The sequence below is a fragment of the Dermacentor andersoni genome, chromosome 1 (assembly GCF_023375885.2).
Source record: "Dermacentor andersoni chromosome 1, qqDerAnde1_hic_scaffold, whole genome shotgun sequence".
NCBI classification, from domain to species: Eukaryota; Metazoa; Arthropoda; class Arachnida; order Ixodida; family Ixodidae; genus Dermacentor; species Dermacentor andersoni.
Genome location: NC_092814.1, coordinates 298367295 through 298384710, shown reverse-complemented (window position 1 = coordinate 298384710; position 17416 = coordinate 298367295). Strand labels below are relative to the sequence as shown.

General features: G+C 43.0%; 1 protein-coding gene across 1 annotated transcript in view; it reads left to right on the top strand.

Annotated features, from left to right (window-relative positions):
* The window catches only part of LOC126547700 (nose resistant to fluoxetine protein 6-like), a 69464-nt gene that overhangs the window by 30090 nt on the left and 21958 nt on the right, over positions 1 to 17416 (top strand). Inside the window, exons 3-6 of the mRNA XM_050195653.3 lie at positions 5464 to 5575; positions 5889 to 5973; positions 6082 to 6173; positions 7401 to 7580. Coding sequence (XP_050051610.1) covers positions 5464 to 5575; positions 5889 to 5973; positions 6082 to 6173; positions 7401 to 7580 — 469 coding nt within the window. The remainder of the gene's footprint in view (positions 1 to 5463; positions 5576 to 5888; positions 5974 to 6081; positions 6174 to 7400; positions 7581 to 17416) is intronic.

The window sequence follows — 17416 nt, the reverse complement described above, 5'->3', positions numbered from 1 at the left end:
TCTGTTCCGCTGATTTGTCAAAGCAATCAATACAGTAATTACGTGTGCATATACTCGGCCACACAGGCATATCGCCTGCGAAGGACTGAGTGGACTCAGAGGATTTGGCACATATTTTAAGTGAACGAGAACCTTTGATGAGTTTACACTGCAGGATATGTCTACGAAAACCACCCGATGTTAGTGATGCAGCCAAGATATGAAGACAACATGAAAAGTATCTGAGAATCAGATGACACATGAAGCGCACACCACATGCGCGGCATCACTTCATCTCACACTCACAAATTCTGCGTTGTCAGCAACAAACATTACGAGTCTCTGTGCTGTTAGCTTTATGTCTGTTTGGAATCCACTTGTCGCTAAAGTTGGCATTCATAACATCTATTATCACGATTGGATCGGCGTTTTTATTAAATTGAATGGCATCAACAACGCAATCACTGGCGGCTAGTCTACTGGACAGTGAAAAATATGCACCTAGTTATTTTCGCGTAGAATGGCCCATTCATTAAAAAAAACGCGATGCGTGATAGCTGCGACAGCCGGTGTATAATGCGACGGCGTGAGACTCACCGTGATAGAGTGGTAACAGTTAGACGCGTAGATGAACCCATTCCTCTGTGTGCCGAGTTGGTGGGTGACACCAAGTCATTTCGCTTGGTTGGCGCACAGCCAACTTGCGGCATTAACGACTGTTGTCGAGGAAAGTGTGAGTCTGGTAGCCACGCAATATGTGGCGCGTGGGTGACTCTCTTGACATAAGGAGAAGCGGACAATACGGCGGGCTCCCTGGCGGGAGCCCAAGGGAGCATTTCATGCGAGAATCGTAATGCCGTTCCACTCGTCGCACACCTGATATGCACCGCAGTTCGTTACACACTCAGGTCGCACGCAACGTCGTCGAATGGGGTCGTTATTGAGGCTCGGCTCCAAGAGACCGGCCGCCAGGGTGCCTGGTGCCGTGCTTCGAGCTTCGACCAAGCGCAATGCTTATTGGACGGCAGCGTGACGCCTCAACTTTTCCAAACGGGTGTCATGCAAGTGTAGAAAAAGCTGTTCGACACACAACGTAGCCGTTTTGAAGCGCACGGGATGAGGAAATCGGAGCACTGCGGCGTAGAGAGACTGCAGGAGATGCACAGAGAGATACACCTTGGTCGAGTCACTGTGGGCTTCGACTGGGGATGTGCTGCGCTCCCGTTGTCAAAAGGAGTACATTTGTGTTTGCGGTAACAGATACTCCCACGTCTTCCCCATTTATTCTCCTCCAATGACAATGTCACACGCCGCATTCATTGGACAGTAGGTGTTTCGTCATGTTGTTTTCTATCCGGGTGCACTGTGCTTCTCTTTGTATAGGCGGCAGTTGAACGAGGCAATCGGGAGGCGCGGGCCTGCCCACGTGAGGCTTGCCATCACGCTGATTAGCGAGTCTGTTGACCGTCTTTTGATGAGGCCTTCTGAATTATTCCTGCAAGGCAGGCACACATGATTTTAATAAATTGTATAATGTGCGGACATAAGTGTTAAGTGGGCCACTCTTGTGTTATTTGTGTTCCTCGGAGCATTGTCGTCGTGCGTTTCTGTGCTTAAATTCCATGGCGCTCCCATTGCATCTTTTCTATTGCGAGTCTGTGAGTATCTTGTTGAATATTACGTGACGGGAAGCACTTCTTCATGTAGTTGGTACAATCATATACTTGTACGCCTGTGTTGTCTTGTCCCCAAACATAAGGATCATCAATTTCGTGTACACTTGCTTTCAAATGCGTAAGCATTTCTATGCCTACCCAAGCAGGAAAAACGTGCGTCCGTCCCTCCGTCCGTCCGTCGCGTGAAACGATTGCTTTCAGGATAGGGCCCGCAGCAGCGAGCGATTTGACCACATTGACCTTCGTGCTGCCTCTCGCTTCAACGTGAACTAAGCGGCGAGAACACAGCGTGCGGGAAGCTATCATCACTCACCGCACTGTGTCCCCATCGCAGATCGCTTTCAAGATAGTGGCATGCGTGGCCTCGCCATACGCAGCCGCCGCCGAAGTACGGTTAGTCACGGTTGATAATGGTTCGACGCGGATGAATAAGGCGCTAAAGAGTGATAACGGCTTATAATGATCGGAACGTCATCAGCGCACCTGGCGCCGCCACCTGCAGTAGTTTGCTTACCTCATCAATTCACCGTGCGCCGCGAATACACGTGGCGCGGCAATTTTGCTTGTATTTGCGGGCTTCTTCATGCTCGAAAAAAACGCTTTTATGCAGCGCGTATCTAGCAACGAAAAGCTGCATCGGCAGTTTTTGATGTTGCTCTACAATTTTCTTATTGGCACTTGTAATCGAAGTATAATATTTGAGAAATTGGTTAAATATTTAAGACTAATCATCTAATTAGGCTGCATGCAAAAAATTATCTGAGTATCTCTAAACGACGGCAAACAACATTACCTTGGTGCTGTACAGCTACGTGGCGTTTGCATATAGTTAATGTTTGGCTCAAATTACGTGGGACACCCTGTATATTTGCTGCTTCGTTACATAAAGAGGGAAGCGCTTATCCGTTCTGTAACACGGGCATTTGCTCTTATACTTAGCGGAGCAATATGGCCTAGCTCGATCTTCATAAATCTTGTTCAGGGTGAGAAAATGGGGAATTAACGGGGTTTGCCCGAAAACGATGAATCCAAGCATGTGTATATACTGGTGAATCCTTTGCACTAGACCCGGTAGATGCCGGAAACCTGTAATTAATTAACAAAGTTGCAAGGGACCTTTCAAGCCGTAGCGGATACATTCCGATGAGTTAACTTTCGGTTTATCCCACTCTGGAGCGTCACCGGACGCGTATAGAGAAACTTCTGGCCGCAGCAGGATACATGGATCTAGGTGAAGCTTTGGAGGTGGGGATATACCCGGCGCAGATGCCAATAAGTGCAACGTAAATTTTCTGGTAAAATACTGAAGATTGACTATAACAACAACAAAATTATGCGGATTCCACGCACTGCGGTAATGAATGTCAGCGAAACTTTCTGTGCTTTCAGGCGAACGTTTTAAGCTCATCCTCGTTTAGTGCAATACTAGAGTGGTGAGGTGATGTTAAACATTACCTGAGTGAACCGCGGGGTAAACCGAACACACAGCGAGACGTGTTTGCTCCAGGCGTTGTTGTGCGCGCCATTTTTCATAGCCTGCGAGAAGGTTAGCACTGTCACTGCCTCACATGGCGCAACGCATCGTGTGTGAAGTGTTAAACATTAATTAAAATATGGGACTTTACATGCCAAGCCCGCAATATGATTATGGGGCATGCGGCAATGGGGGACTCCGTTTTAATTTTGACCGCCTGGGATTCTTTAACGTACACCTAAATCTGAGTACCACGAGCGTTTTTGCATTTTACCCCCGTAGAAATGCGGGTGTAGCGGTCGGGATCGAACCAGCGACCTCGAGCCACGTCATAACGACAAATCTACCACGCGGGTACAGATTGGATGGGCAGCCGCTTCCGTAGTGTGGCATAATATAATCATAAAATATGGGGTTTTACGTACCGAAACCACGATCTGATTGCGAGGCACGTCGTAGTGGGAGACTCTAGAATAATTTGGACCACCTGGGGTTCTTTAATGCGCACCTAAATCAAGTTACACGGGTGTTTTCGCCTTTTGCCTCCATCGAAACGCGGCGTCCGTGACCTCGGGCTTAGCAGCCGAACGCCACAGCCACTAAAAGCAACCACGGCTGTTCGTAGCGTCGTATAGATGCTGATGTGCTTCAATGCGGCTTTGCGTACGCACACCCGTCAGTTGCCCGCTTGAGAAATTTTTATGGTGTTATACTTTTGATTTCAGTCCTCCAAAATTATCTTTGCATTAGCATGCGAAGTAAAACTTTTGAATGTACTGCAGCGCCGTGAGCGCATTTTGCCAAGTAAACGACAGTCTGTGGATACCATGGGCCCTGTAAGGAAGCACTGCTGCTGCGATTGCGCAGTTCATACTTCGAGCTGCGCTGCCGATGTATGTGCACTCTGAATGAAGTATACATTATCACTAACCGGCGAAACCAGCCTATGCTGGAATACCAAACGAAGCAGCACGGGCGAATCTGGATGCAAGCGGACATGTATACCTAGCGCCGAGCTCGACAATGCTATTGTGGCGCTAAACGGCCGACTACGCACCCGCAGACTCAAATTTACCCGGAACCACCATAGACAGAGTAACTTTGGACAGAGTCCCACTGGTCGTGTGTTTGGGCGAGTTTTGATTTAGAGGAAATACAAAAATTAGCCGCGCATATCCGTGCTCCGCTGCAAATGATGCATACGCACGTAAGTGGGGTGGTGCTACGTCAGTGCGCGGCATTAAAAAATTTATGGTAATATCTTTTACATTGGTGTCGTAAAGTTACGCGCTGTTTTCACACCGTTCCATTCTGTAAGGGAAGTCTGGCGCCCATCTTCCTTACATTTCTTATAAAGTTCCTATAATCTTGGCCATTTGGTTTAGTTGCAAAACATCTTTGGACAAGAACGTATATTACATGCTAACGTCTTCATGCGTGAATATCACTTCTTGCAGTAGGCTAGGTAGTTAGCGTGCCAACTTGCACAACGACATTATTTCCTCGTTAATCGAGTGTCTTCATAATTAGAATATATTAAAATGTACTTAAAATAAATGTCAGCTATAAAATGTTGTGTCTATTTGCATAATGCACACAAGAAATTGTGATTGCAGAAGACAGATTGATACTGAAAACCAAATTTCGCACAAATCTAGGGAAATCTAGGAAACCCTTTTATCCGAGTTAAAGGAAAGCTGGCTTTGGAGGTGCGCAGCACTGCCTGTCATCCATGCTAGAAGATGGAAGACTCACGCTCTAGTGGTTAAAACTGAAAGGCCATGCCGCATGTGTGTTGCGGTGTGGGCTAATCTAATCTATACTAATGGAACTCACCATCGATGCATGCTTGTCTTTATCATGTTTCTTACTCTCACTTTTTTCATTTATTATTTTTTCTTTGTGTAAGGCACAGCAAAATGGCGAAACTGATGTACTCTTCCACGACAATCTCTCCACTGCAACCAATTTAAAACTGAACAGAACAGCTCAAACCTTTCCTTCATTAAGAAAATCGGAAAGTTAGATATTATTGGGAAATGCTAGTAGGTATTTAGGGGTTTAATTTTAACAACTAATACTATTCATGATGTAAGCCTACAAAGACATTGCGTAGAGTTGATAAAGGTATTGCTGTTGTTGTTTTTTGTCTCTCTCTGGCTTATCGAACGGCCACTTACGATGCGTCGGGCATTTGTCTAGCGATAGAGTTGAATTAATAATTTCTTTTACGGTGATTTTAAGGAACGAGAATCTCTTCCATAACGATTTCATTGAAATGCTCTTGAACAAGTGTTTTGATTGAAAATTTTTTTTTTTTTGTTTCTCACACAGGTACCGAAATTTCGAGAGCACGTTTACGAGCAGAGGGTTCCGATACTACGATTAGGAATCTGCGTGCTCGATGCCTGCAGCGAGCGAGAACTGAACTCCCTGTTAAAAGCAGGTGGGTTCCTTCAACCCTTCCCACCCTTGAATTTCATCTCTGGCTTCAGCGCACATATAAGAAACAATATGAACCAAACGGTGGCATTTATTGTTAAAAACGAACAATAAATCAGGGGCTTTATGTGCCAAAACAACGATCAGGTTACCAGGCATGCCGTACTGCGTAGACGGGCACTCCGAATTAATTTTGCCCACTTGGGTTCTTTAACGCGTATCTTCATTGTATTGGGGATATCACGCGTGCTCAACAAGAATCGAATCCTACAAGAACAACAGCCGTATTCACGCAGTGCATCGCTTTACTGTTACAGTGCTTCCTGGTATTATAGACGTCACTATCACAAACTGCGTCACATCTTTACCCCCTGCTATTACGAAGACACAACTTATAATTCTGTGAGTATGCGCAAAGGCCCTATCCAGTGATGCTTACTTATAAGAGCGGTGAGAAAAAAAACGTCGAGCGACATTCTTCCGCCATTGTCGTGTTTTTTCATTTGGCAGAGCATGTCTCGGGGCTCTTACCTTGCTGATCGCGCTTGGAACAGCAGTGGACGTGTGTTGCTCCAGCAGCAAGGAGAAAGGGCCAGCCAAGAGTGAGTATAACGAAGGTAGCGTAACTGATCTCGGGCTAGCGTGTGATGCATTATTCTTTGTCTAAAACGCGAGCGTTTCACAGAGAGCAACGAAGACGAATACACGAGGACGAGCGCTTGTCCTCGTGCATTAGTCTTCCTGACTCGAAGTTAAACTTTCGCGCTTTATACGCAGTACAGTGTAACGAGCGTCTCACTAAGTACTGACCCCGTAAACACACGCTTTATTATTTATTCCTCTGTAAGACATTAGAGATGCGGCTTAATGTCCAAGTGCACGGACACGTAGCATTGAAGTGGAGAATGTTTATAAAAATATCATGACTGCATTCAGACACAAACACTTATGCTTCTTCCTGTTCTGTTATTTTATTTTTATTTTGTTGAAGCATGGTTTTTCACTTTGAGAAGACATTAGGTGCACTTAATCACGAAATGCCTAATTCCATCTTAATGCAATATTTCTACTTTGCTTTTCTTTTCCCTTTGAAAATCTGGATTCTTAATGTTTTTGCACGCAACAAAGGTTTCTAAAAACGTGTTCAGGACAACAGTGTTATCGAGTGATGTTGTGCCGACGACGCTGACCGATGACGCAGCTCCTCCGAGCGATAGGACTAGTAAGCTAACTGTTTGGGGGGCCGAAGAGGGGGAGGTGTAAGTGAGATACAAAGCAACATGAGCTTCATATTAAATTGTATTCTATCTCACAACTATTTGTAGTGAAATTTCAGGCATGCGGGCTTCGTTGTCTGGAACCATGTTTGAAAAAGCTGCAATCCAAACGCGCAAACTCGCAGGGACAATTTTTTTCTTCATATTTTGCAGTCTTTTTCGAAAGCCACATAAAATATGATGTAATACAGACAATCTATTGGATGTTTCTTAGCGCACACTACAACTTTTGAAATACTAAAGTTATGCCTTCAAAGAAATATGTATAAAAATGTGTGTAATTAAACTTCTAGTTAAGTATTTCCAAATTAATATAGTCTGTGTAAACCACGCCGATTACAAACAATGTGCCGTTGGTCTCATTCGCGTAAGGTGCACAACATTTCTTTTTTTTATATATACCACGAAACCCCCGATATAGCTGCTCGTTTTTCTGCAATAACAATTTGCCGAAGCTCAGTGGTCGTCCTAAGTAATTTCTTCTCTGTTCTCACTGTTCGCGCTTCTGGTAACAAGTATTCCCTCTCTCCCGTTTTTTCGTCTTGCTTTCAGATATGCTACTTTCCGTTCTGACGCCATTTTCTGTGGTGTCCAATACCCGAATGATGCTCCACATAGCGACAGACAAGACCTCCGACTCCTACAGCATGAAATTTCTGCATGGCATTCGTTTCTTCAGCATTGTCTGGATCCTTGTAGGACACAGTTATGGTGCTCCTTCGGATGTCTGGTGTACGTGAGTCTTCGATTATTTTCAATCAGTCACTTCTTTGACAGGAGCTGAAATACTAGAACACCGGAGTTGTTGTTCTTATCATTTCGCATGTAAATTTCAGTGGCAAAAATAAACAAGTACGAAACAGAGACCTAGTAGAGATAGACTACGAACTGGGATGTAGGCCACTCAGGAAACATGCTTTGTATGTTTCCTTTTGCCTCATCTCGTCGGCATGACACATTTTTGTCTATGTACACATGTCAGAATAAACAGTATTTATTAGTATTTATTATTATTAAGGCAAAGCGCTGGTGTCGTATGATCTTCCTTACAAAAAATCGTCACGAGATTGAATCCCGGTCACGGCGGCCGCATTTCGATGGAGGCGAAATGCGAGGACGCCCGTGTACTTAGATTTAGGTGCACGTTAAAGAACCCCAGGTTGCCCACTTTTCCGGAGTCCCTCACTACGGCGTGCCTCATCATCAGGTAGTGGTTTAAGCACGTAAAACCGCATAATTTAACAAAAAATGTAGAAAAATGTTTGAAATATTATTGGTCAACGTCAACTAAGGACATTGAAAGTGTACTGAGGCATTGTTATGGTATTACTGAGGAAGTTGCTGACGAGTGTTGATAACTGGCCCGCGAAATTTTGTCGAAACATCATTGACGCATTTCAATTTGAGGGGTCATTGGCGTATTATTGAAACCACCTTGAATGCCAATATTAAAAGCCCAATAAAGCATTGTTGAAGATGTGTTGATTGCCAACACTGAACTACCAGTAAAGCATTGTTGAGGTATGTTGCACGTCAATATTGAAAGCCTATTGAAATATAGTTGGAACTGTATATTGTACGTCAACATTGGAAGCCCATTGAAATATGCCTGCAATGTATGTTGAGCAGTGTTGAAAACTGCATTTTTCTTAAAATACTGCTGAGCTATGTTTCGTCACATAGAATTGCCTTTGATGTCACGTTGATACAGTCCTTGTATATGAGAGGACAGGGCAATTTTAAATACAGGCGCTTCTGTATAGCAAGCCTAGGTCACCCAGGGCTCAAGAACATGCTCTTAGATGGCCTATAATAAAATATATTGTAAAGCTGTTTGCAGAACCGTCATGCCAGTTTTTCGATTGCCTTAATACAGCAAAGCCAATGCTTCTTCACAAAATCAACAGTGCAAAATTGATGTGGACAAAAAACAATTTTTCTAGGCGAAGTGTTTATATTTAAACAACCATTTGTGTAAATATACAACCATTTGTAGCTTCAGAATATCCCAAACTTCTTAAAAAGTATTGCAAAGTACAAACTGCCTGCAGCTTGACACCATAACAAAGTCGAATATTGACAAACGTAAAGTCTGTGTAACCCTAAAGTAAAAAAAGAAACATTTCCAAATTGAAATAAGTAGCGAAAATAAGTAAATAAATAAATGACTAAAAACGAATAAATAAATGTGCCACCACACTGGCATGACAGTAAACAAGAAGACTCATAAAAGGTGCTTGCTTTATTTATTAGGTCGCCAGTGATAGTAACCATGACACGATTCGCTCGAGATCACGGCAGGCACTGATATACGGGGTGGTTATTTTTAAGTTTTATGGAATTTTTATAGATCGGCTGTTGCAGATTGCATAATTCTCATCCTTGAGCTGGATTATTCAGAGAGGCAGACATTACTTGCACAAGAAATCAAAACCATATTCATTTAATAAAAAAAATACAAATTAACTTCTTAATTACTTTACGGCACCAAGTGCAATTTACGAATTGCAGCCGGTGAGTTTACAAGGTGTATGTACTTGGAATGAATTTCCAGAATGACACCAGTTTCGAGATACGCGCCATCAAACTGGCTGTAAAGATGCACTCGTTTTGCAAAATGCAAAAGGCTCTTTTATGCATTGAAGCACAAAAGTAACTGGAATGCCCATGTATTTCGTCTCATATTTTGGCAAATACCTCGAAACTGGTATCATCCTGGAAATTCATTTCAAGTGGATACGTCTTGCAAACTCACCGGCTATAATTTGTAAATTGCAATATGTACTAGGAAGTAATTCATTAGGTGAATTTGTAAATTTGCGAGAATTTGTTAATTATCTGTTTAGATTGTGCTACTAATGTCCGCCTCTTTCAAGAACTCAGCTCAGGAACAAGAATTACGCTATCGGCTACAGGCGACTTTTAAAAATTCCGTAAATCTTAAAAATGTTCTCTCTGTATAATCCTCTGATTTATTGGTTGAATGGAATGTGCCAGTTTCACTAAACATCAACTACCTTTGAAACAAAATGGCAATTGGAATAAGTGATGCCATGGTATCAGTTTACTGTGCTGCATTGCTTGTTGCATGATCCAGCTGTGTTTTCTGTCATAATTACTAGGTTCTTGAGTGGATCATTCTCTACCAAGCGGTTTATTAATTTTGACTACTTCAGGATTTTGTATGAAATACCGTGGCCATTAGTGACCAGCTGGAAGCATTTAAGAAATTATTCCTCATGCAAGTTCTATTTCAAGTTTGTTAATTGCGCCAAAAAGATAGAATAAAAGAATTCGAAAAAAAAACCTGGTTTCATGCATACATGACACGCACATCATTGAGATTACAGGAAAGCTATTGTTGCACTTTAAAATCAAGCTAACTTATACCTCTTAATTCTTACTCATGTATTGAGGCCATAAAATAAAGTATTTGTGCTAAGTTATGTAAAATACAGTTTTCTTGAACGGAACCATTTTCACAATGGCAGAGATGCATTTTCAGATGTATGTATGAAACCAAAATTTTCGTGAAATTTCTCAGTCTACCTAGTTTTGTTTCATTATAAAAACATAAAATCGTATACCATGTGCAACAGTTTCCGACAAAACTGGGTTGCTTGGCATGAAATGACCCAAAATACCAAAAATATAAATAGCAAAAAAAAGCAGCATCTTTGTTGGAACTGCATCAAAAATTAACATAAAAATGTAGTGAAAAACTACAAAGCACAACACTTGTACGCTGGTTTGAGCCATCCTACATGGGCTTTTCAAGAGACTAGCATAATTTAATTAAATGAAATTACCATGAAAACATACAAAAACTACAAAGCACAACACTTGTACGCTGGTTTGAGCCATCCTACATGGGCTTTTCAAGAGACTAGCATAATTTAATTAAATGAAATTACCATGAAAACATACAAAAATTGTATTCTGGTTTGAGGCATCCAACACAGTCTCTTCAGGAGGCCTGCATAATTATAATCAATAAAATTAAGGCGAAAATGTCAAGAGTGACAAAAGCACAACATTTGTATGCTCGTTCAAGAAATCCAAATTAGTCTCTTCGACAGACTAACATAACAAATATAAGTGAAATTACCATAAAAATGTCGATAGCTACAAAAGCACAACACTTGTGCTTCGGCTTGAGCTGTCCAACTTGTGCTCTTTAGGAGACTTTATGTCTCATGCGAGAAGCGAGACCAGGATTTTCGTTATATAGGGCATGTTAGTACCAGGAAATGTGCGACAGGGGAAGCCTGCAAGAAAAAACAACAAACAAGCAGAACGAGTTTTAAGAATCAAGTTCCACATGCAAGAGTCTGGTGTACATTACGCCATCATTTAAAGAAATTGATTTATTTCTCTGGCTGCATACAAAGTTTTGGCTGGTAGAACTGCAGAGCATGACCAGTTTAATTTGTCCAAAGTGGAACGGCACTGGACTCCACTTAGTATGAAATGCAGAAGAGCTCAAAGAGAAACAGCTCACACCCTCGATGTCATAGATGTGGGGTGCTATAACGTAAAGCTATTATGAACTTTTCTATTCCAATTTTGCAATCAGCCCTTCGCGATTGGTCCCTTTTTTGGACCACTGGCCCTTCGCCTGTCTGTCATTCGACGTCACAAAAACCGCGCAAGCTCCCAATCTGACATGACGTGTGCACACTGATTATACATAATTCGACCGAACAAAAGGAAATTAATTATTTCTGATTCAATTTCGTTTCACCATCGACCCTATGCTATGGGTAAAAAGGTTTCAGGCTGCACCTACTTCACGTGTCTGTCACTAGACGTCACAAAATCGCGTAAACTCATTGCGTCCAAGTGACGTGTACGCGAGGAAGATACATTAATATGCTGTACAAAACTGGATTTTTATTCTGAATAGCCAGAGGCTGCCCCGTTCCGAAATTAATAAAAGATGGCTGCCGCCGATTGCTCAGGCACTGGCTACTCGCACTTGCCGGTGAGCATTGGTTTATTTTCGTATAATAAACCTTTAAGCGCGGCAGTATAACGTTATCGAGTATTTTCGGCACGTATACGACTATGTCTTCCAAGCTACTAGATTGGTAGCCTGCTTCACAGACAACTGTCCATTGCAATCACAGTCAAGTAGCATTAATAATGCGCAAATGCATCTCATTTTCACTGGTGGAGCCTCCAAGGACTTCTGGCAGTTGAGGCAAGGTTTAAAATTTAGAAAAAATTCAGCATGCAGGCATTAGGCGCTTAAGATCACATGAACAGCCATTCGAAATGGTAGGTTATGTAGCACGTAGTTGCAGACACACGCTACTTGAAAGTCATTTGTTATGATAATGGTAATTTATGAATTTAAAATACAAGATGTTAATACATAAACGCAACGGCAAGGGATGTATGGCACTTGCCTATAACAGCGTTGACTCTGGTGGGGTCAGGAGCCTCTTCTTGTCCTCTTGGTATTCTGGTTTCCAATGAGTGAGTGGCCCATGACCTCCCTCCTCCATTGTAAACACACGACGAATCACAGCCCTTGCAAACTCTTCTGGTCCACCATGGAAGGCCATGGTAAGCTGGGCCAGGATCATTTCCTTAATGAACATTCCTCCAACCTATGTGAACCTGCACGTTTCAGCAAATGTTAGCAAGGTAGTCTTATGGCTTTTAGGCACATTTACACAACAGCCGCACTGCAACTAAATCAAAACAATAGTGCCTGTTGCAGATATAGAATGCTAATCTTACTTAACTAGTTTCATAGCTTTTCATCTGTTGGGATGTCACATGCTTCAGAAAAACAAGCATTTATCCAGCACAAACAAGAAAGATGGCAAGTAAGCCAAAGTACGAAAAGCATTCAGTATTTTTTAATGTGATTAGTATTCTTTGGATACTCAACATAATGTCGGGTGTTTGTCTCTAACCATTTTCCCGCCAACTTGTGTCACTGTGTAGTCCATGGTCTGATGGGTAAAGTATGGGACTGCTATGTTGAAGGGAGCGGGTTCGTAAGCAACTGTCGGACCAGCTTGGGTCACTGGGTACGTGACCTTGGCTTTGTGCCACTCTTCTATTAACCTCTTTCACACCATCTTCCGTAACTGCTGCTTCTGTTGGCAAGCAGCAGCAGGAGCTAGAAGAGGAAGATGACTGTGGACGTTAATGCGAGTACCACTGCAATCAGTCTCGCTTGCAGTGCCCCAGAAGTAATCTGCGAGATTCTACTCCGCTGTACGGTGTGTACATTAGCCACAAACGCAGGGTGCGCCTGCCGCCACTTCATCATTTAAATGAATCGCTCAGCAAAGCACAGGCTGCACAAGATAACAAAACGGACTCAGTAGTTTGCGGACAAACACTACTTTGAGAAGCAGCAAACCCTTGCCGCCATCAACTTGGAGTCGCTTGATATCCGCAGGCGTCACAAGTGGCGCCTGTGGCAGAAAGGATGTTCCACATCCGCCGCCAAGGTTTGTGAGTGGTGGCGCTGGTTAACACTCCCAGGGTTAGTTGAAGTAGTAAAACATATATAGCCAAGAAAGTGGATTGGAAAACGGTGCCGCGGTAGCTCAATTGGTTAGAGCATCGCACGCGTAATGTGAAGACGTGGGACCGTTCCCCACCTGTGGTAAGTTGTTTTTTCAGCCACTTTCATTGCCATTAATTTATCATTTCTTTAATTCAATAAGTAAGCATAACTAATTTCCCCTATGTGGTCCTTGGCGTCTTTGTTAGCTTTTCATGATATGATAAATAAAAGCAAGGAACACACTCGACTAATAGTAGGATAACACGCATCACTGATTCTCATTAAGATCGGATTGCCAGTATAGCAGGGGTCACGCATTGGGTGATCTAGGCGGGATCCCTGCTACCTCCTCCCCACCCCCAAGTTCCAATTGTTTTTATGTGCATCGATCCGGTTTCTGCATCTTAAGAGACACAATGCCAAGGAGATTCATGTCGAGCTGGTTACTATATGTAGTGACCGACACTGCACACCGTACAGCTCGGCGTGAGTCTCTTTAGAATTTTGTCCCTTGAAATGCAGAAAACCCGGACGACTGCTCGTTCTTCAGCCAACTTTCTCAATTGACGTTGCTCTTTTTGGTTTGGCGCCTCTAGCGGTGAATTCGAGTGCTGTATAGGACTTAATATTTATATTCTCTTAAAACTACAAGGACGTGCACTCATGTTGATGCCTAATGTGTACACCTGCTCCAAGTTTATGGTGCTGATAATACCAAGTTTATGAATGCCCCTCGTATATCAGGCATATACTCTGAAAAGGCACATTCTGTGTTTAATTTGTTCGCAAGTGACACCAACATTTACTTCCAGTCGCAGTGCAGTTGCAAAGTCTCTGAGATGAATGAATACAATCATCATGTATGCTACTGAAGGCACTGTGCACCAACTGATCAATAGAGGAAATGCTTTCGGTTGCATAAGCAGTAATTTCTTCTACTTCCTGCAATGCATTATCACGACATCGCTACATTTGATCTCGGTGACGCAAGAACTCACATTTCCCGTTCCGGCTGTGGCATCTACAGACTGATTTTGAATTTGAAAACAGATTTCAGCATAAAAATGGGATGCCACGATGCGTCAAAAGCAACATTCAAAAGAGTTACATGCACCATTAACCTGCCATAAATGGATAAATATAAATCACTGATGAAAAATATTAAACTGTGGCCGTTCTTGTGAGGTGGGTCTATAATTTATTTTTCATTCCAATACTCATTTTTAATATTGTTTCTGCTCATCTACTGAACTGTTATGGCTGCATCTTAAAGGCAACTCCATCATATACACCACAGTTTTGCGTTTTTTGTTCCCCGTCTAGCTGCTGCTAATCTCAATGTTTCCTTACTCTCAAAAAAAGTATTCCATAGAGCCGCTCCACCAACAAAGCATTGCTCCAAACTTGTGGTAAAGCGTCATTTAGTTCACAAAGATGCGCTCCCCTTTCAATCTGTCTTCTTCATAGTGTGCGAATTCAAAGCAAAAATATCTTTTTGACATGACTACCTACTTCTATGGTCACAAAAAAACACTGCTAATTTTTGACGTTTATGCTGTCGATAACACATACGTGTACACGCTTTCGTTTCATCTTTCACTTACGGGAGTATGAGTCATTGCTGATGTTGATATTTTCTTCTTTCCTTCCTTCTTTTTTTTTTCTTTCGTGTCTTGATATTCAGTCATTGCATCTTTGCTTGCTTACGGTGGCATAAGCCATTCCAGATTACGCTATATTTTTTCGGGTATGAGCCATTGCTGATGATGATATTTTTTTGCACCACTCGTCAACTTTTTTTATCACTGAATTTTTATTCCGTGATACATTCCATTCTAATTTTATCCCAATCTGTGGACGTCGAACTTGAATTGCTGCCGATGCAAGCATCGGGTGATGACCCGCAACGTTGAACAGTCCAATCGAACGCCTTCCTCGTTTATCCGTGGTCACTTTTGTTCGCTTTGAAAGCGAATAGCATTGCCTACCTTGGCAGGTGTTTCTTATCAAATTGGCTGACAACAGGCGAGGAGCGCGTAAAAGTGGAGAGGGTTTTGATGGGCCCGTGCTAGAACAGTGAAAGGAGATAACCGGACGGGGAGGGCGGTGTCGGTGTCTGCGAGTGGCTCGCTTCCTCTTGCTTAGCTTAAGGTGGCTGGTCGAAAATAGCGGCGGCGTGCAAAGAAATGTTAAAGTGTTGCTAAAACGGTTCCTCAACGAAAAGAATTGGATGAGTGACGTCGTATACGAGTTGAAACATTTCGACAACGTTATACAGCTGCGCAAAATATTTACTATACGTAGAGAAGCCATTATTCCCGAGAGATTCTATATAGTAGCCGATGCCAGAGCGATTGGCGGGTAGCCATCGTTTATTGCAATTGGGAACGGGCCAGTCTCCAGTTATTCCGAAAAAAAGATGCAGTTGTAGTCTGTACATGTCACTTTGACATGGTGTTTTTTTTGTCGTTCAGAGACGTCGTTTCACTGGGAAACGAAGTGGGCGCAGCCGAAATTTTTTGAACAGCGGAGAGCTAACGGCGAAAAAGCCGCAGATTTGGAAATATTTATTTTTCTTTTGTTTGGCTTAATCATGCATAATTAGCGTGTGCACGTCACTTCAGATGGGGAATGTTCCCGGTTTTCTTGACGTCGCGTGACAGACATGCCAAGTGGGGCTGGCAGGAAACCTTTTTTAAGAATCGTGGAGTGCTTGCGGCAGAAATGGAATAAAATCATATCGGAATAGCTTTGCGTTATAGCGCCCCAGTACCGGGATTATGTTATCACATTATTCAATTGCTAGATACCTTTTCACACTTCTTCAGTGGTCCGAGTACGGCTCCGCCCAGGTTATCACCGGTATCGGCCGACTATGAACGGTGGGTGAAAACAGCGGAACAGGGGCTCTATAACGTAAAACTATTCCAATATATTTTTATTCGAATCTCCTGATGTCAAATTTGCTTAACCGCCAACGCAGGCATCGGGCGGTCACCCACAGGGTTGTCTGAACAGACCAATCAAACGCTCTCCTCATTCATAGGAGGTCCCTTTTGTTTTCTTGAAAAACGAATAACATTGCCTACATGGAGCAGCCTGCCTTATCTAATTGACTGAAACAGGCGAGGAGCACGGTCAAGTGGAGAGGGATTCGATGGGGCCGAGCCACTGCACTGAAAATCGGTAACCGGACGAAGAGGGTGGCGCCAGCGTCTGCGATTCGTCGGTTTCCATTACTTAGCTTGCGTGGTTGGTCGAAATTCGCGGCGGCATGCAACGGAAGCTTAAGAATTACGCTAAAACGGATCTTCAGCAAAGAAAAGTTGGCAGAACGAGGTTGTAAACGTGCCGAAAGTGCTCGAAAACGTTACTCGGCCACACAACAAGTTTTATTACACGCAAATAAACCTATGCTCTCCGTCAGGTGCGAGCGATTGGCGGCAGCCATCTTTTATTCCTTTCGGAACGGGGCAGCCTTCGGCTATTCAGAAGAAAATTCAGTTTTGTTCGGCATATTAATGCATCCTTGACAGGAGGGTCAAGTGGGTGTAGCCCGAAAACTTTTGACCAATAGCCGAGGGCTGATGACGAAAAGGCGTCGAATAAGAAATAACTGTTTTTCTTTTGTTCGGTCAAATCATGCATAATCAGTGTGCGTACATCATATTAGATGGGGAGCTATCGCAGTTTTCGTGATGTCGCGTGACAGAGAGGTGAAGTGGGGATGGTCCAAAAAACTTTTTCACCAGTCGCGGAGGGCTGATTGCAGAATTGGAATAGAAAAGCTTGGAATAGTTTTACGTTATAGCGCCCCAAAATTTAGCGAAAGGAATACCGGCACACCACCGGCAAAGTGCTCGAAAGGCAGAGAAAAACGTTGCTTTAAAATTTATCGGTTAATTTCCCCAATGCTTTCCTTTGATTTATTGTGTCGTGGCTTCTTATGCGTTTTACTAAAAGTTATGCCCCTTGGCGAAACTTTCTACTCGCTCTTCACGTAAAACCTGTACCCAAATATCTCGAGTGACTTCAT